Source organism: Alexandromys fortis, unplaced genomic scaffold (assembly GCF_014885135.2).
Source record: "Alexandromys fortis isolate MF-2015 unplaced genomic scaffold, M_Fortis_MF-2015_v1.1 scaffold_12, whole genome shotgun sequence".
Taxonomy (NCBI): Eukaryota; Metazoa; Chordata; class Mammalia; order Rodentia; family Cricetidae; genus Alexandromys; species Alexandromys fortis.
Genome location: NW_026067937.1, coordinates 5392682 through 5414386, shown reverse-complemented (window position 1 = coordinate 5414386; position 21705 = coordinate 5392682). Strand labels below are relative to the sequence as shown.

General features: G+C 46.9%; 1 protein-coding gene across 1 annotated transcript in view; it reads right to left on the bottom strand.

The window, feature by feature from the left end:
* Positions 1-21705, bottom strand: part of Kiaa1549l (KIAA1549 like) — a 262290-nt gene that overhangs the window by 34621 nt on the left and 205964 nt on the right. Inside the window, exons 14-16 of the mRNA XM_050147103.1 lie at positions 20107-20288; positions 16948-17165; positions 10656-10785 (exon numbers count right to left, since the gene is read on the bottom strand). Coding sequence (XP_050003060.1) covers positions 10656-10785; positions 16948-17165; positions 20107-20288 — 530 coding nt within the window. The remainder of the gene's footprint in view (positions 1-10655; positions 10786-16947; positions 17166-20106; positions 20289-21705) is intronic.

Here is a 21705-nt window from a genome sequence, read left to right as displayed (position 1 = left end):
TGTTCTCACGTGTACAAGCAGGAGTGTTCTCACGTGTACAACAGGAGTGTTCTCACGTGTACAACAGGAGTGTTCTCAGGTGTACAAGCAGGAGTGTTCTCACATGTACAAACAGGAGTGTTCTCAGGTGTACAAGCAGGAGTGTTCTCAGGTGTACAACAGGAGTGTTCTCAGGTGTACAAGCAGGAGTGTTCTCACGTGTACAAACAGGAGTGTTCTCAGGTGTACAAGCAGGAGTGTTCTCACGTGTACAAGCAGGAGTGTTCTCAGGTGTACAAGCAGGAGTGTTCTCCCGTGTATGCTGACAGACACTGAATGGCTCCCCAAAGGCCCAGGGAGCCACGGGTAGGACAAAGGGCACATAGGCACAGAATAAACTAGAGGACTTGGATTGCTTCTCTGCTTGGCACATCTCCAGCTGCCAGCCTCAGAGGTCAGCCCTTGCCAGGAGCACCCATCCATGGCTGAAGACAGGAGCCTTACCCAAAGGTACCCCATGGCTGGTCTATAAAGCCAAGCTGTTTCTCAAACTCAGCACAACCTTACCGGGCCATCTATGGTCCAGAGGCATCCTCTGAAGCCTGATAGTATTTACACCGTGGTCTGTCTTCTAACTCTGCCCAGCACTGCTTTCTTCCCTTTGACAACAGAGATCATACTGCTTTCAGAGCTACCCTAAGGCCACAGGTCTGAGAGTCCAAGAGAAGCGATGACGCCTAGGTAGGAGCCCAGGATAAGACCAGACAGATCTGAGCACAGGGGTCTGAGGGAGCAAACAGGTGGAAAGATTTGTCAGTTGTCAGTTGGAAGAGAAGGCCTGGGCCTCAGAGCCATGGTTCAAGGTAAAGTCACTAGGTGACTCTGACATCCCTCCTGCTGCCTCACAACCCTGTCAACAAGAATTCTGCTGTGGCCTGTTGCATACCATCAGGGCAGGTCATATTTTATCCCCTTCTGTTTGGAATCGATCATAATAATTATTCCTATTCCTTGGCCTAGGAGACACTGTTCATCTGTAACAAACGGAGCTGGCAGCCCTGTCAGCATGTGGCCACTCGAATAAATACCCACTACACATGAAAAAGTGTACCCAGACCTCATCGGCTGCTGGGGCTGAGCTCTGGGCTGGGGTCATTCTCCACATCTGTATGATAATTAATCTTCATTGTCAACTTGAGTGGATTTAGCATCATCATGGGAATAGAACCCTGAGTGGGTCTATGAGAGAGTTTCCAGAAAGGCTTAACTGAGCAGGGAGGACCTACCCTGAACATAGGTGGCACAGTCCCCAGGGTTAGCGTCCCAGAAGGAACAAAAGGAGAAAGTGAGTTGAGCACCAACACCCACGTCTCTCTGCTCTTGTCTGTGGACACGATGTGCCCAGCTGCCGCCACCTCCTGCCACCATGGTTCATTCCTATCGTGGAGGGGACCCTCAGAGTGAGCCAGAATAAACCTTTCCTTCCTTGGGTCGCTTCTGTCAGAACAATGAGAAAAGTACCTAACGAGGAAGATTGGTAACTAGAGTGGGCCACTGTCGTGATAAACCTAACCACGTTGTCTTTAGACTCTGGAACTGGTTTGCATGGGGAATGTGGAAGAGTTCGCAACTTCTGACTAGAAAAGCCCTAGAATGCTGTAAGCAGAATTTAATGGGCCAGTCTGGTGGGAATGTGGAGGAATCAAATACCCAGAGGAGCAAGAAATGGAGGTCATGGCTCATGTAGGTTCAAAGAGGAACAGGGAAACCACTGGGAACTGGGCTAGGGGCCGTTCATGGCCATTCTGGCAAAGACTCTGGCTGAATTCTTCCCACATTCTGAAAACGTGAGTGAGGCTGAACTGTTGGGAGGAGGAATCTCAAGGCAGCATGTGTCATGGCTACTGCACACTGCTTTGACGAGCCCTACAGGGAGACAACAAATGCAGCAAAAATAAATGAAAACTAGGAATTTGAAGATGCAGACAAGGGGATGTGAAAGCAGTCTGTTAAAGGGTTTGTCCCATGGAAAAAGAACTCAGTGCTCCGAGGCAATGAGAAAGGTGTCCCGGGGGCAGGACTCCCACCCATAACGGGTTCTAGCTCCTGAAAATGCGAATTCATTTGCAAGGAGAGAGGCTCAGCCATGCATGCTGCAGAAGTTCCCGAGTGAAGATGACTGTCCTGTAAACTGTTTGATCAGTCTCAGCCACCAAAGCAAACAGTGACCACTACAGCTGTGGTCCAATGGCCCAGGCTACCTCCTGAGCTGTCAGAAAACCATCAGCAGCATCCACGTGCTACTGGTTCTGCAGGCATGAGATATGCAACGTTAAGGGAGTCACAGAGGCTTACACCAAGATCCTGGGGTGTGTGTGTGTGTGTGTGTGTGTGTAGGTGCCCCTCAAGGTCCTGAGGCTACCACAATGAAGTGTGGAGTGTAGGAGCACCCCCAGGGTGTTGGAGAGACAGCACCATGGGATATCCAGCAAGGCAAGCGGCAGGCACAGACTTGAGTCAGCCCAGGAGGGAATGTGTGTGCCGCAGGAGAGAGGAGCACAAGGATAGGACTACTAAAGTTCTTTGGAGATCAGATGTCAGACAGAGTTGCAGGACTTGATGCTTTCTCTGCTGGGCTTCTGTTTTGTTTTGGTCTGATCGTCTTTGCTTTGCCTCCATTCCCTTCTCTGTTTTCGGAAGAGATGTTTACTCTGTGTATCAGAACTACACTACTTATTTTTATAGGTGCTCACAGTTACAATGTTGCCTTGAGTCTCAGAAGAGACTTTGGACTTTTGAACGTTGTTGAGATGGTTAAAGACCACCAGACTACCTAGTTTGGCCTAGGCATTTTATGTTTTGGGATAAACATGACCTTGTAGGGGCCAAAGGGTGACATGTTTGAGTGTCAAGTAAATAAAAGGCTGTCAACTTGTCTGGTTTAGGGTAACTATGGAAACATAGTTCTTGGTGTGTCTGTGAGGCTTTCCTGGGAAGTTTAACTGATCAGAGAAGACTTATCCCAGATACAGGCAGCACTGTCCTCTGGGCTGAGGTTCTCAATTGAATAAATGGGAGCCAGCAAGCTAAGCGAGCAAAACGCCAGCTCTCTGCTTCTGGGTTGGGCTGCAATGTGATTGGCTACCTCCCTCCTCTCACCATGCCTTCTCCTCCATGATGGACTGTATCCCTTCAGGCTGAGTCAAAGTCAAACTTCCTTCCTTAAGTTGCTTTGGTCTGGTATTTGTCACCGCAGCGGGAACTAGCTGTACCCCTCCCCCTCTTGAAGATGCGTCAGAACATCTTCCTGAAGCATGCCTTGGGAAGGAGGTCTGGTGGCTGTGAGATTGCCTCTTCTGAGATGTGTTAGGAGAGCAGCCAACGTTTACCAATATTTCAAATCACTGCTCACCTTTCAAACTGTGAGCTTGTTGGCCTGCCAGGAATGCCCACCATATACGGATGCCGCTTGGCTTATGATGTGCTTAAATCTCATTAAGTCTCATTATAAGTTGATAATATACCAGCTTAAAAAAAGCATTTAATAAATCTGGTCTCTCAAACGTTATAGCATAGCCCAGTCTACCTTAAACATGCAGACCACTTACACTACACTAGCATGGGCAAACCCATGCAACAGGATAGCTCACGGATATTTATTGATGGGTATTTTGTAAACACACTGAGCACAAAAACACAAACGTAATAGCAACAGGGACCATTATAGAGTATGGTTTGCTCACTGCTGAGATCACATGCTCTCTAGGAGCTGGTTCACTGTGACAGCCAGTATCACTGGGCACATTAGACCACATATGAACCCGGCGAAAGATCAATACCCCAAATCTGAAAAACAAGTTCTTATGAATATGTACTCTTTACCACTCCCACGCAGGAAAAATGTCACAAGGAGAGCCCTCGGGTGTCTGTCGGGAGCCACCCACAGCGCTAGAATATGGAACTTCAGGCAAAGCATTGGAGAGAAATGTAAGAGAATTAGCTTATAATGAGGGCCTGGGAGTTAGATCCCTGCTAGGCAGACAGGTGGGGGAAGGGGCCACAGATAGTAAAGATGGCAAACTTCCAGCTTCTTCTGCACCTTCCTACCTGGGATGAGACAAGGCCTGGTGGCTTGAGCAACCCTGGCCATTTCTTTCCCACAAAGAGAACACAGTTGCCAGTAGATGCTGTCTACAAGTTCAAGGCCCGGCCAGGCCAGGGTTACCCAAAGTTGTGGGCGTATCAGCTTCCCTGTCTTTGTTTAAACTGACCAAATTAAAAGAAGGGGACCTCAACTCCAGCTCCACAGACTCTTAAAATCCCCAGCCCTCAACGAGGGACTGGAGTTCAGCTTCATGGGTCCCTGCTCTTCTTGGCAGAGACCCCTTTTCTGTGGGCCTTGCTGTGTATGTGTTCCTTTTCACCATTAATAGAAGTCAGGTTTCATCTGTTGATTCTGCCTGCTGTGTCTGAGCTCTTGCCTGCTGCTATCTGTTGTGCTCGAAATTCTTCCCCCTGCCTTGTAATTATTTAACTGGCAGAGAAAACACTCAACCCAGACCACAGATAACAATGGCGTTTTTTTTAAAGAGGTTAATATTTATCCTCAAAGCTGTAGGTCAAACAGTCATTTCAGGTGCTCCCCCACTGTCAAAGCTCAGAGTTCTCTCCATTTCTGTGTAGATTTAAACACAAACTAACTTCCAGAAACACATAAGGTGGCTTCTGGGGTAGGGAAAGTCAGTTTTTTGAAGGGTGTAGCCCGTGGTAGGTCAACCATGCTCTAGAGGATGACCCCACATCCATGACTTTATGAGTGGCACAAACTGGTTTGGGAGAAGAAGTTAGGTGGCATTTAGGGGGTAGAGGGTAGATCTGGGAGGAGTTGGGGAAGGGTCAGAGTTTAATATGATAAACGGAGAAAGGAAGGAAGGAAGGAAGGAAGAGAGAGAGAGAGAGAGAAAGAAAGAAAGAAAGAAAGAAAGAAAGAAAGAAAGAAAGAAAGAAAGAGACAGACATACATCAGGGCTGGTAGTATACCTCAGTGGTAGAATAACTGCCTAACTAGCATGTATGAAGCCTTGAGTTACTTACCGAGCATTGCAAAGCAAAGAAACAAACAGCCCCCTATGGGACAAAATAACCAGCTGAGGGGTGCATGTTTAACTCTGGGGGTGATCGTGTTTCTAGTCCTCTAAGAGCAAAGCCTGCTCCATCTGCACACTCTGGGGTAAGCGATTGGGCTGGTATGGGAAGAAGCCATATCAGTTCTCATTCTGCCGCCAGTGAATCATGGTGGGACATTTCTTTTATTCGTGAATTATTATTTTCTAGATAATTTTCAATCAGATATAGTGCAAAAAGATTTTTTTAAATTATGTTTTAAAAATTGTGTGTCTGTGTGTGGTATGTGATGTGAGTGCAGGTTCCTTAGAGGTCAGAGAGGGTGTCCCGTGCTGTGGAGCTGGGGTCACGGGTGGTTGTGTGTCACCAGTGTCGGTGCTGGAAGCCAGCCATCCTCTGCAAAAGCAATACATATTCCCAACTGTTGAGCCATCTTGCCAGCTCAAAAATCAACATTTTAAGTAAAATTTATACTTATAAGTCTAGAGAGATGGTCAGAAGGTAAGAGTACTTGCTGCTCTTGCAGAAGACCGGAGTTCAGTTCCTAGTAGCCACATGGATGGCTCACAATAGCCTATGGCTCTAAGCCCGCTGACTCTGATACCCTCTTCTTGTTTCCATGGGTACCAGCACGTTCAAGCATGCTCATACACAAATATACACGCACACATTCAAATGAATAAACACTAAAACTAAATCATTTTAAAGGAGCTAGGCATGACCGTCTGCACCTGTAACCCCAGGACAGGCGGCAGGGGGTGTGGAGACTCAGGCATGACTGAGGTTGCTGGACAGCCTACATGGCAAACAGTGAGTCCCGAGGTCAGAGAAAGAGAGACTCTGTCTGGGGGGCGGGGGGGGGGAAGGGTGGGTATAGGGTGGAGAGTGATAGCGGAAGACACCTGAAGTCTAACTCTGGCCTCCACACAGGTACACATGGGTGCAAGCACCTATACACGCACAGGTGCGTGCACACTTGCACACACACACATGCACCACACACAGCAAACATGTGCTCTGCACACACACACACACACACACACACACACAAAGACAAAATGTTTTAAAATTTTAGAGGCTTTTCTCCTCTTTCTACATTAGTCTGATATTCTGTTTGCTACCTGCTATACTCATTAGGAGGAATTCAGTTCAAAGCCCAAAGTGGTTTAATTATCTAGCCTGCCTGTTAAGAGTGATTAGTTTAGGACATCTTTTTAAACGTAATTCATCCTTTTATCATGAGTGTGTACTCTTCGAGAATGACTACTAATTAGGTCACAGTCACTCAGTGTCCTGGCTGATGGAGTGAAGAGGAAGTTCAGAATTGTTGCTGCAAAACATGGCAGTTCCAAACTCTCGGGAGGCTCTCTCTGCTGCAGATCCAACAGCCCTCGCTATATGGGGAATTTTTCATTTAATATTTACTTATTTTTAGATTGTTTTCATACAATAGATATTGTTCATGCTCTTCCTCTGCTGCAGCACCGCAAAGGTCCTCCCTACCTCCCTATCTATCCAACTTCATTCTCTTCTCTTTTTTATTCTCTCTCTTTCAAAAACCCCCCACCAAGAATGAACATCAAACAAATAAAAACTAATACAACAAAAATTATCAAAAAGAAACAAAAAGCACACACAGAAACACATGCAGTCCATTTGTCTTGTCACCTGCTCCTGAGCATGAAACCTGCCTGAGTGTGACTGATTTCCCCAGGCCAGGCCATTGGAGAACGCTGATTTCCCCTTCCCTGGCAGGTATCAATTGCACATAGCTTCTTGGTTAGGGTGGGACTGTGTCTGCTTCCCCTTCCTAGGGCTGAGATTTCATCTGGCTGGAACCTGTGCAGGTCTGATGCAGGCATCATTGTCTCTGTGAATTCATATGTGGATCAGTCCTGCTGTGTCTGGAAGACGCTGTTTCCTTGGAGTCACCCACCAGCTCTGGGCCTTGTGATTTTCCACCTCCTCTCCTGGATAGATCCCTAAGCCTTGAGGGGAGGGGTCGATAAAGACATTCTGTTTATGCTGAGCGCTCCAAAGACTCTCACTCTCTGCACATTGTCCGCTTGTGGGTTTCTGTGTTAACTGCAACTTTCTGCGAGAAGTTTCTCTGATGTGGGTTAAGTGATGCTGTAATCTGCATCCTAGCCTAGCGTGGCAGCTGTTGGTCCCTAGGACAGAACAGCTCTGTGGGTCAGCGAGAGTCACAGATGACTGGAGATGTCCTCGAAGGACGGTCTGAAAGGGGCAGTGAAGAGAAACTAGGGGGGCCCTGGGGCCAAGCCAAGAGGCCAAGCCCTGAGGGGATGGATGGAGGTGGGCTGGAAGGAGGCTATGGGGATTTTGAAACAACCCAGGCTGCCTTCCATCCTGTGGCTAAGATTTGCTTGTGCAGCACACTATCCCTGCTCATTTGGGTATTTATTCATTTATTTTTATATGCAGGCTTTTCCTTTGGGATTGTAAAGTAGTCAACGTTGGGTAAAATGAAAATTAAATCAATTTCCCTGAGTTTTTTTGTTTCCACAGCATTGAGTTTCCTTAACCTAGCAGAAAGGACTAAACATTTTGGCCTGGTTTGAGATCTCCAGACCCAGGAGGCAGAATGGCACATTTCCAACCTTGTGACAGGTTTTCCTTTGCCAGGAGAGCCTTGACACTCTTGGAAACGGATGTATTGCTTGTCACTACTACTCACTTCTTCCTCTTCTTTATTTTATTTTTGGTTTTTCGAGAAAGCGTTTCTCTGTGGCTTTGGAGTCTGTCCTGGAACTAGCTCTTGTAGACCAGGCTGGCCTCGAACTCATGGAGATCCGCCTGTCTCTGCCTCCCAAGTGCTGGGATTAAAGGTGTGTGTCACCACCGCCTGGCTCTTCCTTTTCTTTATTTGCTGATCTTTTTATCTACATGTAAGCTCTTCTACACAAGGATTCCTCTGAGACATGACATCTTACCTACCACAGAGGTTCAGAAATACAGGACACTGTACAGCAGGAAGGGGGTACTGGTTATTGAGAGTTCACGTTGCATGTTGTCTAAGAGCATGAGCCCTGCAAGTCAGACAAACCATGGATCTAGTCTGAGACCCAGTTTCCTCTTCTGTGCCAGGGGTATAATGATGGGAAACCATGAACATTAGCTATATAGCCCACATAAATCGAGCAGAATAGGACTTGGTCTGTACTGTGCAGTCGAGAAAGGCTGGCTACTTTTCATGAAAAGTGAAGAGGCTCAGGAAGAGACCAGAGAGTCCTTAGTCTGTATTCTAAAGTCTTAGAATTATTTCCTATGTGAGCATTTTTACATGTTTTAAAAATAACAGGTATTTCTCAAAGAAAAGTATACACACACATGAAAACACATGTACATATTCGCACACATAAAGATGAACAATCTATTATTCTAGGTAGTTCACTGACCTGACCTTCTGAAGCTTAAAGTTATGCTACATGGCTAAAAATGTGTTGTGTTCTTTCAAGATAAGTAGGGAAACTTCTGGCCTATTTCCTCGTAACTGTAAAAGTGTCCCTGCCCAACTCTTACAAGAAACCTATTCATTGTTATCTTGGATAAAGAGCCTAGCATGTCTCGGGTTTGAGAGGAAGAAAATGTCTCTTAAACTAAGAAAGTTCTATGATGCTCTTGGCCTCTTGACAGGGGTGGAAGGTTGAAAACTGAAAACTTAGGCTGATTTTTCTAAAGCCAGGCTCTCATTTGCTTGTTTATTTATTGTGTGCAGATGTGGGAGGTAACGTGTGTGTGTGGTATGTGTGGGGATGTGTGTGTAGCTGTGTGTTGGAATGCATATGGCATGCACATGTGTGTATGCCTGTGGAGGCCCGAGGTTGATGTGGGGAGTTCTTCTCTGTTACTCTTCCACCTTCTTCATCGAGACAGGGTCTCAGTCAAACTCAGAGCTCACTGACACGGCAAGTCTTGCTAGCCAGCTTGCTTTGGGGACCCTTTGTCTCTGGTTCCCGAATCACTAGCTGCCATGTCTATCTGGCATGCACATGGCTTCTGGGCTTTGAACTTCCGTCTTCCCAGTTGTGTGGAGAGTCCTTTCTCAGGTTACGTCACCTCAGTTTTTGAGACAGGGTCTCTCATTGAATCTTAAGCGCATCTTTTCTGTTAGGCTGGCCAGCCACTGACCTCCGGGGCTGAGGTCACAGGCATTTGTAGCCGAGCTTGATTTTAACACAGGTGTTTGAGGATCCAAACTGAGGTCCTCTTGTTTGAGAGCAGACCCTCTCACCCACCGAGTCATTTCCCTAGCTCAGAAATATTTCTTACAAAAGAAAAAAGCCTCTGTTAAAGGAGTTTAGCAGTTTAAAAGCAAAGATGTGACATCCAAGGATGTGGTCAGAGTATCCAGAGTTTTGTAAAGCAAAAACCTCAAGCTGTTCAGTGAAAAAGAAACAAATGATTGGTAACCATCTCTGAAGAAAAAGGACGAGCGGACTGGGGACACAGCTCAGCGGCAGAGTGCTTGCTGAATGAGTACGAGACCCTGGGTTTACTGCTCAGCACTTGAAAAAAAGAGATGAACATCTATCAACACAACAGTAGATTTTAATCAAGAAAGATCATCACGGATTCAAATTACCTGTTCTAAATTGGACCATTTCAAAAGCCCATTTTAGGTGCTTAATCCAAACAAATCTCAAGAGGGAAAAATGTTGCCTTCAAATCAGCATGATATATTAAAAAAAAAAATCAAATGTCCCGTTCAAATCACCACCTTTCAAATTGTAAGTTTCTCTAGAATTTGAATTATTATTCTTGTTATAGAAAAATTAATTTTTAATTGAAGAAATATTTAAAAGAATGGGAAAGAAGTATCTTTTTCACGAAACTGCATGAATACACGACGATTCTTTGACATTGTGGGGCAGAGAAAGGAGCAGTGTGCGCCTCCACCTCAAACGTGGAACTGTTCACATGAGCTCCTGGGTGCACCTCCAGGCTCAGGATGGCTCCATCTTGAGGGCAGGCACTGGATAGAGCCTCCATCTGGAGAAACCTGAGGGGACTGAGGAGCATTTGCAGTCTGGACACCTCACTGAGCACATGGAACCGGCTCTCACTGCCGGGCTTCTCATTGTTTCTATGGCTCACGGAGGAGTTATGAAACCAGGAACAGATCCACATTCTCAAAACTGTTACAGATTAAAGCAGCCAGTGTCCACACACTAATGTACTGCTACAGCTCTTACCATGCTTCTTCTAGGAAAGGGAAGGAATTAAGACCATTTACAACCTCCCCCGAATTTCAGGTCAGTAATACACTGTTTGCAGAACAGAACAGTTAGAATCACGGTCACTCTCACATGTTCCAAGAAGCTTACTTTGCAAAAGAGGAAAACAAATAAGTAACCACCACCTCCCCTGCCACTAACACCCTCCCTTCCCCAACATAAAATGAAAGTAAAACAAAACATTGCAGGGCATCTTGAAAGTCTCCAAACGTGGCAAACCGGAACACTCTGGGGTGCTGTAACCCTGGCTTTCTGGGGTAAGCTTGCATCCACCCCTGCCCACCAGACACTTACATCATATCCACTGTTCCGGATGCCACGCCGGGGTCGCTCCCGTGTGACCAGAAGGTCCATCTCGGTTTCTCCTGGACTTGGGCTGTTCAGAGACTGCCGGCTTCGGTAGACAGAGTTCTTCATCTGTTGCCTGAAGGAAATCCAGTAACTGTTATGATGCAGCAAATGTCCCAACAGATGGAATTCTCCACCGATCCAAACCTACAGGCAACCGGTGGAGGCTGTGGATTGCTCTCACAATCTCAGAACTGATGGTACCCAGTCTGTGGCTGTCCCAGGAAGGGGAGAACGAGGCCCCCACCCCCACCCCACCCCCGACGCTCAAGATGCTATAACTATTTGGCTGAATTATGTGTTCTTTCATATCAAATTAGGCAATGACAATCAATCGGACCAGTGCAACCTCATCTAAAATTCTGCTGATGGCAAGGCCAGGGGTTCTCTGTTGACCTTCGAGGACAGCTAGCATTGCACAACAAACTTGCCTTTGCTGACTTTGTTGACTCAGCAGCCTCTTGTTCCATTTTTATCTTTTAGATTTCAGGCGTGGACTCCTATAATGTGTTATAAATGAAGCCTGTACAGAATGGTCCGCTTTTAATGCTATGATTGTTGATCAATTTCTTTTCTATAATTACCATGTAGATTCTCTCCTTGGCGAAGAAAATAAGTCTAGAGGCAACTTGGGTCATATTCAGCTAGCGAGAAAACCAGTCATCAATTTTTTTAATTAAAAAAATTATTTTTTACCAAGTGCCTAGTATGTGCTAAATACCTGGAAACTGAGCATCTATGATCCTGATACTTCTGTTTATATTCCAATGGGGGAGACAACTGGCATGCTAACTTCAGAGTGATTAGTGTTATAAATAAAAATAAAGAGGGTTTGAGAGGTGGCTTACTCAGTAAAGTGTTTGTCTTGCAAATATGAGGACCTGTGTCCAAGTCCCAGAATATTCAATAATAATAATGATAATAAACCAGGTGTGGTAGAGAATACTTGTAATCCCAGCATTGGGGAGGAAGAGCCAGGAGGATCCCTGGGGTTCCCTGGTTAGTCAGGCTAGCCTACGTGACAAGTTCCAAGACAATGAGAGACCTTGTCTCAACAGTGGGTGAAGATAGAAGGATGATACCAAAGGCACACACACACACACACACACACACACACACGCACGAACACACGGACACACACACTCGTGCAAATGAAAAAAAAAGAAGCTGAGGCAGAGGGTAGCTAGGAAGGTCAGAGAAGGTCTCTTCAAGGAGGTGACCTTCTCTGAGTTCTAAATAGATCCAGCCCCTGAAGTGAGCACAGAGCTCTCTAGGCTCAGGTAGCAGGAGCTCCTTCAAGGTGTCAACTCAGTTGCCCATTGCATCTCTCAGAAGCCACAAGGTTACTGCCTTGTGTTGGCACCATAGATGCGTGACCCATGAGGGTTTGAATGTAGATGGTTTGTTTTTAAGGTGATGTATGAAAGTCAACAGAGGTAAATAAAGAGTTGACTCATAGGGTGCCTGGGGCTCAGACGCACCGGGAAAGGGTGGGGGATGGTGTCTTAATTATTACTGTTCAATGGCAAGAGATGCCTGGCATTGAAAAGACAGTTTATTCCATCCGCAGAGCTCAGAGGAAGATCCAGGCCTTGAGGGGGACAAGGGCGGGACACACAGGGACCAGGCAGGTCAGAAAGCAGAGAGAGAGACTGTAAGCAAAAGCCTTTAAATTGTGGCTTCTGAGAGATGCAATGGGCAAGGCATGGAAGCAGCTGCTGGGTGGTTATGGAGACTCCAGAAGCACAAGGGTGGTCTTCGTTTGTCAAGTGCTTGGTTCTTGGTTCTTGACTGGGGAGGGTGGATCCTGGCCTAGCACGAGAGCCTGGGGAGTCATTTAAAGGAGATGGTTGAGGTGTGAGGTGGTTGAGGTGTGGGTTTCCGACTGGAAGACACACTTGCAGGTGCCTTTTGTCACCAGGCACTGGGCAATCCTAGGTGAGGTGATTCCTCCCCTGCTCCCTGTATAAGCATCAAGCACAGAAACCAGAAACTACGGCTAGTACCACAGTGTTACTGACACCCCAGAATCCCTTGCCAGGGCACTGACCTCTTGGTTCTACTCTGGTATCGGCTGAGGATACACCACAGAACATTAGTTACACAGCATTTTTGGCTTCTGAAAGAAATCTCAGAAGAAGCGGTTACAAAGGCTGCAGACAGCCAGCATAAAGGTGGCCGAGCACATAAATCCGGCCACAGACAGCACGTGCCTCAGACAGGCTGTCCGCTTTATGTCTCCACAAGAGAGCATAATGTAAAATTTTAACTAACTGTAGGGAAAAAAGGACTTTGAAAAATATTTTGAAAGATTTAGTAATCAGTTAACATTAGAATCTCAATTTTGCTTCTTTTTGCCATTTCTTTGCTCTGAAGTTAATGATGCCCCTGAACACCAGACAATGATTGCTTCGCGGTGCCCTGTTCTAGCGGGGTGGCTCACGGCGAAGTCTCTGAGGGTTGTGCTGTGAGTAGCAATTAGCAGGCATCTCCAACCTGTGACAACGGATGAACAGTGCGCGGCCATCTGGAGCCACACCCCCGAGCCACAGCTCTAAGCTCTGTGCTTTTCTGTTAGGCTGCTCTGCCAGCTCATATCTTTCCGCTCTCTCTCTCCTGCCTCTCCCAAGCCCCTCTAGCTCATGGCTGTCTTGTTTCCCTAAGTAGTGAACACTTGAATGATTTTTCAGACCATTCCTAGTGCTATAGAGACAATGAATCATTTCTTCAATGGACACCCGCTGAGAGATAACTACACACACACACACACACACACACACACACACACACACAGAGTAGCAGCAGCAGCAGTGACAGTCCGTCATGGAACCTTAGGCAGCCGGCCTGAATTTATGTTGAAGAGTCTAGAAACAGCTCCCAGGGAAAAGCTTTGGAAAAAAAATTCTTTGAAAGTGTTGTTTGTCTCTCCAGTGACTCTCAAGCAAGAAAGCCATGAAGAAGAGCCCCCACCTTGGTCCACCAGAGAGCCCTGAAGCAGAGTCCTCAAAAGCAAAGTGCAAAATAAAGTTGCTACCAGCCTCCTTGCCACGTCCATGTTTTCTTTCCCTCCTCCCACAGCTATCGACATGGTGACATGTGCATCGTGAACCCTGTCAAGCTGTGATTTTATGTCCTCGGTTTGTCATACCAGTCAGCCAAGCCTGACAAATGGGGCCCTGGCTTAGATCGCCCCCCTTTTCTCTTTACTGAACATCCATTATGTTGGTTCAGTTTATTCCCAGTTCCCAACTTGGTTTTGTTGCTTTCACCCAATCCTGCTGAAATGGTATTGTGAAATTTCTTTTCCGCTTTTAAAGCAAATACCCATTCAGCCAGGGTCTGTCCTGATGTTTCTGGTGTATGGAGCATGCCGCTGCCGTGGCTTCAGGGTAGCTGGAATGTCAGCGGGCCCAAAGCCAGGGGATCGTCAAGGAGAATGCACCCTGGGAAGAGGCAGTCTCAAATTAGGGAAGTGTTGCAGGCAGGCAAGAAAGGAAGAGAGGTGGGCATGACAAGCTTTGCTACGCTTCCCCTCATTGCCCACTAGGGGAGGTCACTGCCTAGTCGGCCACACAGCTTGGAGACAGCTGTCAGGCTTTGAATGTTTGCCTTTTCTAAAATTCATGTTAAAATTTGGTTGCTCCTGGAAACTCATTCCTATGGTTAACTTTCATAGAGCTGGAAGGTTCTACAGACACTGGGGGAGGGGTCACCATCCGTCTTACCCGGCTGGGAACACTCAAGGTACAATAATGACTGACCTCTTAAGATGTGTGTACTGGCACAGTAGTGGCAAAAATGGTGTGCGAGGAACCAAACACACACACACACATACACACACACAACTCACACACATATACACACACATACACACACATACACACACACATACATACACACACACATACACACATATTAAATTTAAAGCCCATTACATAAGATAGGCCCCAGGTCTGGTGTCTTTAACGGTGCCAAAAAACCTGTGGCTGCCTAGTCCCAGCTCCTATAGGGAGAACCTAGAACTATTATTCTGCTAAATGGACATAGTAATAAATGAATCCCCAAATTCTTTTTAAAAACTATTCTCATTTTATGTGTATGAGTGTTCTGCTGTGTGTGTGTGTGTGTGTGTGTGTTGTCACATTCATGCCTGGTGCCCACAGAGGCCAGAGGGCATTAGAAGCCTTGAATCTGGAGTTACAGATGAAGGTGAACGGTCGCATGAGTACTGTGACCCACACTCAGGTGCCCTGAGAGAGCAGTGAGGGCTCTCGGCTTCTAAGCTCTCTCCATCCTGGGTCCACGAGCTCTTATTTTCAGACTCATGGACTAGCACATCACCCAGACCTCATTAGAGAAGCTTCTCTTCAAAGACCAGCAACTAGTCAGCACGCAGAGAAGAGATTGCGGAGTGCTCATCTCTAAACGGGGCATCTACACCACACCAAGTTCCCTCACTGAGGAAGAGGAGGTGGGAAGATGGTAAGAGCCAGAGGTAGCAGGTATCTGTAGCAAAGCTATGTTTGCTAGACATGACAGTGCAGTCACACACACGAACTCACAAACGCCGTGCCTGCATGCACAAGACCTGTACTGGATCAAGCCAGCCCAAATCCCAGAATGGGAGAGACTCCTGAAGTCCCACCCTGGGTAATGGGAGAGGGAGAGTCACTGCTCTTCAGGGATGCAGGCTACCCATGCTCCCATAGATGGTTCCACACCCACACACATACAGGTTGCACTAAATGGACTTAGAAGATACTATAAAAAAAAAAAAAGAAAGAAAAAAGAGAGCACAGAAGTTCAGAGGAAAAGGGGGGATGGTAATGAGTTGGAGAAAAAGAAATGGATGGTGGTTTGGATCCAATTGTACTATGTGCACGTATGAATAAGAAATAAAATATTTAATTAAAATTTATTGCTGTTTTATGAGTGTTAGGAGGCAGAACCTTTGGCCAATGATAGGGTCACAGAGTCTCATGGGGCACATCAGTGATGTGATTTGAATGAGAATGGTTCTCATAAACTCATACATTTGATTGTTTGGTCCCGGTAGGTAGAACTGTTGGGGAAGGATGAGGGGGGTGTGGCCTTGTTGGAATGGGTGTGGCCTTGTTGGAGGCAGTGTGTTACTAGGAGTGGACTTTGAGGTTTGAAAAGCCCATGCTAGGCCCAGGCTCTCTCTTTTTGTTTGCTTGTTGACAGACCTGATGTAAAGCACCACAGCTACTGTTCCGACACTGTGCCTGCCTGCTTCCTGCCATGATGATCATGGACTAGCTCTTTAAAACTATAAGCAAGTCCCCAGCTACATGCTTCCTTTTAGAAACTCTGCCTTGGTCATGGTGTCTCGTCCCAGCAGAACAGTGATGAACACAAAGGGCACTGTAGAAGAGTGAGTTCAGCCCGCATCTTCTTCCTTGCCCTTCCATCCTCCACCGTGTGCTAACACAGCAGGAACGCCTTTACCAGGCTCTGGCACCTTGGTCTTGAACTTCCTAGCCAGCAGAATTGTTAGAAAATGAACTTCAGCTGATTATAAATGGCCAGATCTCAGGTATTTTTGTTACAGAAGCGAAGAACAGATAGAGAGACAGCAATTCAACCCACTTGGCCTAGCTCGACCTCAGTGGGCCAGGCCCCCGTTAAAGCTACAGCAGCTCACACTGAAAGCCCCTCAGGTTTGTGGTCACACTTTCTGGGTGTTCCTCTTTTCCTTTCCTCAGAGCTTAAGTTCCATCAAGCATCCATCATCCTGACCACTGTCTGATACTCACCGGCTGATGGCAAGTGTCAAATAGCTAAGCAGATCTGAATGAATGAGACGGGCTGGCACGGAGTGCTGGGCCTCAGCGTGATAGGCACTTACTAAAGCTGAAGGGAAAGGTGAGGCATGAAATTTGCCGTCCTGTGCAGGAACCACTCGCACAATCGGACAATGCAACGCCCCTTGACCTGGAATTGCATCACTAGGCAGGCGATAATTGCGTTTCACCCAGCTCTGAAGTAGCCACGGCTTGAAAATACCATTAAGCTAAGGGACAATTGGGGTTGTCTGCCCCAGAATATTTTATAGCAGCTTCAAGACTCATTATTGAGCACATGCATGTGGGGCCCAGATCAAAGGCTTGCAAAGATCAAAGTCCCAAGGTAAGATCAAGGGAGCATGGGTACAATGCCCAAGGTGTCCTCTGCCCTCGTCCCACATGTGACGTGGGGACACAAAGTACACTGCTACCTGTTTTTAGACTCTGCGAAGGGAGGACACACTTCTGGGTCTGGGTCCAAAACGTGCTCCACTTCCTTTGGGGCTTTCTCGTACACCTTCTTCCTTTCTGTCAGGCCCTTGCTTGTTTCCACTGCGGGGAAGTCGTAATACCCCTTCCTCTTAGCTTTCAGGCGCAGTTTGTTCCGGTAGTGTTCGATGTCTGATTTCTGCTTCAGAGCCTTATTCACCTTGGAGGAGAGAGAGAGGGAGAAGGGAGTCTCAGAACCACACCCGAGTCTGCATGGCAATAGACAAGTAGCTTTTTCTCTACGGTCAGCTGACCAAAAAGACCAGAGGTGAAGTAGGGGCGAGCTTTTCTGGAAATTGTGACCTGACGTAAAAGCCCCTCTTCTATCACCCTCATATAAAATGGATCTGGCACCAATCTTACATCCTTGCTTCCCATATCTCGCTGACCCATGAAGTCCTATGCCTGTCCTATACCCTTAGCTAAGAGCCTTCACTGTCTTGGTCCCTACTCTGCCTATACCATGTGGTTCCTCAGTGTGGGAGCCCAGCTGCCTGGCTAGATCTTGGTGCCCTGAGTCCAGCTCTAGTCCTGAATAACCTCTGGTTTCCTCTGTCTGCTTAGTTGGGGCTCTCTGGATGAGTCTCAAAGTGGATTGGGACAGATGTGGCAGGACAGTAGAACAAATGGTCTGTTCTAGGGGCCTTTCCATATGATCCGCTTGCTCAGGAGAGGTAGTTCTGTAAACCCATGACTTTTTTTTTTTTTTAAGAGAGAGAGATTGCTATGAAAATTTGTGTGACCGAATGTCCAACCTTTCCTTTAACATAACCTTTAAAAAAAATTCCCTGTAATTCATAAAAGAGAAACGTGGCCTTGGGTTACCCTTCTCCCTCACTTATGTGTAAATCAGCCATCCCTAAGGGAAGGGAGAAGAATTACATTGCAATCTATGCCAAGCTCTGTGAGACAGCATATTAGGGAGAGGTGCCAGCAAGGCCCATTCCTTTGACTGCCCGAGTGTAGCATGGAGCCACTTCTGAATGAGGGTCCGCATGTGTTCTCCCCATGTGACAGGGAGCTGGGTCTGGAGAGAGGGATCTGCCCAGATTTCAGAGTCTGTTTGTGTGATGTTCTATCATTAGGCTGGGACAAAGAGACCCAGGTATGGTGGCCATAATGAGAGCCTTAACTAGGCAAACAACAGTTAACAGTGCATTAGTGCCAACTCCAGAGGCTTGTGTGTGCATAAGGGGAGGGGACACACTGTGTCTCAGGGAAGATTACAGAGCTAAGGAACAGGAGGGACACATTGTGACCAATTAATTCCTTCTCATTGAAGAAGGAATAATAATAAAACAAAATGTTAGTAATGATAACAAAGAGTTTGTTTACGTGTTAGTCACTAAGCACTTTTTGGATAGCAGCCCATTGTGCGGATGGGGGTGCGAGGTGGGAAGGAAGCTCCTCGCTGCTCATTTGCCTAGACAGAGACAGCGAGTGGACAAGCTGGAACTCCACCTCTGGCAAGACAGCTCTGGAGGCCACTCTGTCTAAGCACAACACTGTTTCTAGTGATGGACTTGAGTATAAGTTAGGAGAGGAAAGAGGTGCTCTCCAAGAGTCAGGGCAACTGAACTCCTGCCATCAATGTGCCCTTGAGCCAGCACCCACCCTTCAGGCTTCCATTTCTGACTGAAAATACAGAAGCTGGGGTAGAAATGTTGCTGATGTGTGCAACGGAAGCTCAGCCCATCACAGCCCAGCCTTTCTGCTCAAAAAAGAGGTCCTTCCTGCAGCACACATACAGGGGCACACAGCACTGCCACGAGTGTCCTGGCCGTGGGGAAGAAGCCCCGGTGCGCATCTGTGATGCCCAGCTGTATAGGGCTGTAGCATGTCCCTTGGAGTGTGATAAGAAAGAAGCTTTAGGCCTTGCAAATCTCCCAGCTGCTTCAGGTGACAATAGCAGGATAGAAATGAAAAGAACAATCAACCCAGGGCTTTAGCATCAGGAAAAGCTGTGTGTATATGCACGTGTGCATACCTGTATAACATAAATATGCACAAGTGACCCATGTGAACATATGTAAAGATTCATATATGTGTGCACACGTGTATGACATAAACATGCACAAGTGACCCATGTGAACATTTGTAAAGATTCGTACATGTGTGCACACGTGTATGACATAAACATGCACAAGTGACCCATGTGAACATTTGTAAAGATTCATACATGTGTGCATACATGCATGACATAAATATGCACAAGTGATCCATGTGAACATATATAAAGATTCATAAACACTTTTTTAGCTCACTGATAATTCTACTGCTGAAGGAAGATAGAGGAATGATGTTTTCAACCCAATTTTCTGTTCTTTGTGCGAGTTAACAGTCTTCTCCCTTACCTATTGATCAACCACCTATTATCTATTATCTCTAATTTTCTTTGATAAAATCTCTCACAGATGTGACAGATGCTTTAAATCTCATCACAGATTCAACCAGATTGGTTGCTCGATGAGCCCCAGGATCCACCTGTCTGTCCCCCAGTGCTAAAATGACGGATCGCACTGGTGTGTCCCACTTTTCAGAGGGTGCTGGTCTCGGGCTTTCATGGCAAGCACCCACCAATTCATCAGCTCCCCAGGAAAGCTGATTGACATTGACACCACCCGGAAAGCAACCATGGGGCTATTTCGAGCTTGCTAATAGAAATCGATGTCATTTCAGAGTCTCTAGTGGCCAGCTCCCTGCCCAAACGACAGTGCGTTCTCATTTCCTCTCAGCTCGCCCTCCTCCTATTACCCCAACAACACGGATTTAATGGGTGCTGCAATGTCCAGGAGTGCAGTATGGAGAGGCTGCAGACTGCGCTCAGGAGGGTGGGGAAGGAGGCCTTCTGATACCTGCTTTTCTAATCGCCAGGTTGGGAAGGTTTGCTCTGAGCTTTTCACTGCAGGTGGAAAATACTATGAACAAACTCACTCTGGATGATCTGTATTTCATATCATTGAGGCCTGGTGCTTGCAGGGGTACAAACACCCCCCCCCCCCACAGCCTGAGGCCGGACACAAGCTGCATGCCACACGCTGAGGGGCCACTGAAATCCCCGTGCTCCAGCTGGACTCTCCACGCAGGTCCCGGGTGCTCACCTCACCATTGAGGGCCGCCGAGGACTCCTGCCCCCTGTCTGCGGCAGGGTGCACTACGGGCAGAGCGGATGGTTTGATGGCTATGAGCTGCACAGATCCAGAGGATGTGTCAAAGGGATCTGCTGGGGCCTTGCCGGCACTGTCGAAGAGACCCGCTCCCTCCTCTTCGTCACTTGCTGTCACTAAAGCAGGCAGAACACATGGGTTTTAGGATGTAGGAAACTGCAGGACTGGATTCCACTCATGGTTCACCTTTACATTTAAGGGCTGGTGTTTTTGATTTCAGTCATTCTGACAGGTGTAAGGTGGTATCTCAGAGTCGTTTTGATTTGCATTTCCCTGATGGCTAAGGATGTTGAACACAACCAATATTAGCTTATGCTGGAGAAAGATGTGAAGCAAGGGGAACACTCATCCATTGCTGGAGGGAATGTAAACTTGTGTGGCCTCTTCGGAAATCAGTATGGCAGTTTCTCAGAAAATCAGGAATCATCCTACCTCAGTATCCAGCAATACCACTCTTGGACATACTCGCAAAGGACGCTCAACCACACTACAAGGATATTTGTTCACTTATGTTTATAGCAGCATTATTTGTAATATCCAGAACCTGGAAACAACCTATGGGCCTCTCAACTGAAGAATGGATAAAGAAAATGTGGCCACATTTACACAATGGAGAACTAGTCAGCAGTAGAAAACAATGACATCTTGAAATTTGCATGCAAAGGGGTGGAACTAGAAGAAACTATCCTGAGTGAGGTAACCCAGACCCAGAAAGATGAGCATAGTATGTACCCACTCATAGGTGAATACTAGCTGTAAAGCAAAGGATAAGGAGACTATAGTCCATGACCCCAAGAAGCTAAGTAACAAGGAGAACCCTGAGAGAAACATACATAGATTCCCCTGGGGATGGGGAAATAGACAAGATCTCCTGAGAAAATTGGGAGGATGGGGGTGGAAGGAGAAGGGAAGGTGGAAGGGGAGGAGAGAAGAGGAGGGGAGGGGGAGGAGAACTAGAGGGAATGGGAGAGTCAAGATGGAGGAAGGACAGAGTCAGAGAACAAGGAAAGAGATATCTTGAGTGAGGAGCTATTATGGGGTTAGAAAGAAACCTGGCTCTAGAGAAATTGTCAGGAATCCACAGGGATGACTCAGCTAAGACCCTAAGCAGTAGAGGAGAGGGTGCCTGAACTGGCCTTGCCCTGTAGTCAGAGTGATGACTATCTTAAATGTCACTAAAGAACCTTCATCTAGCCGCTGATGGAAGCAGAGGCAGAGACCTGCAGTGGAGCACTGGGCTGAGCTCCTAAAGTCCAGCTGAAGAGTGGGAGGAATGAGAATGTGAGCAAAGAGGTCGAGACCATGATGGGAACACCCACGGAAACAGCCAACCTGAGCTAATGGAAGCCTTCCAACTCTGGTCTGACAGTGAGGGAACCAGTATAAGACCAAATTAGGCCCTCTGAATGTGGGTGACAGTTGTAAGGCTGAGGCAGACTGAGGGGCCACTGACAGTGAGACCAGGATTTATCCCTACTGCTTGTTCTGGCTTTTTTTTTTTTTTTTTTTTTTTTTTTTTTTTTTTTTTTTTTT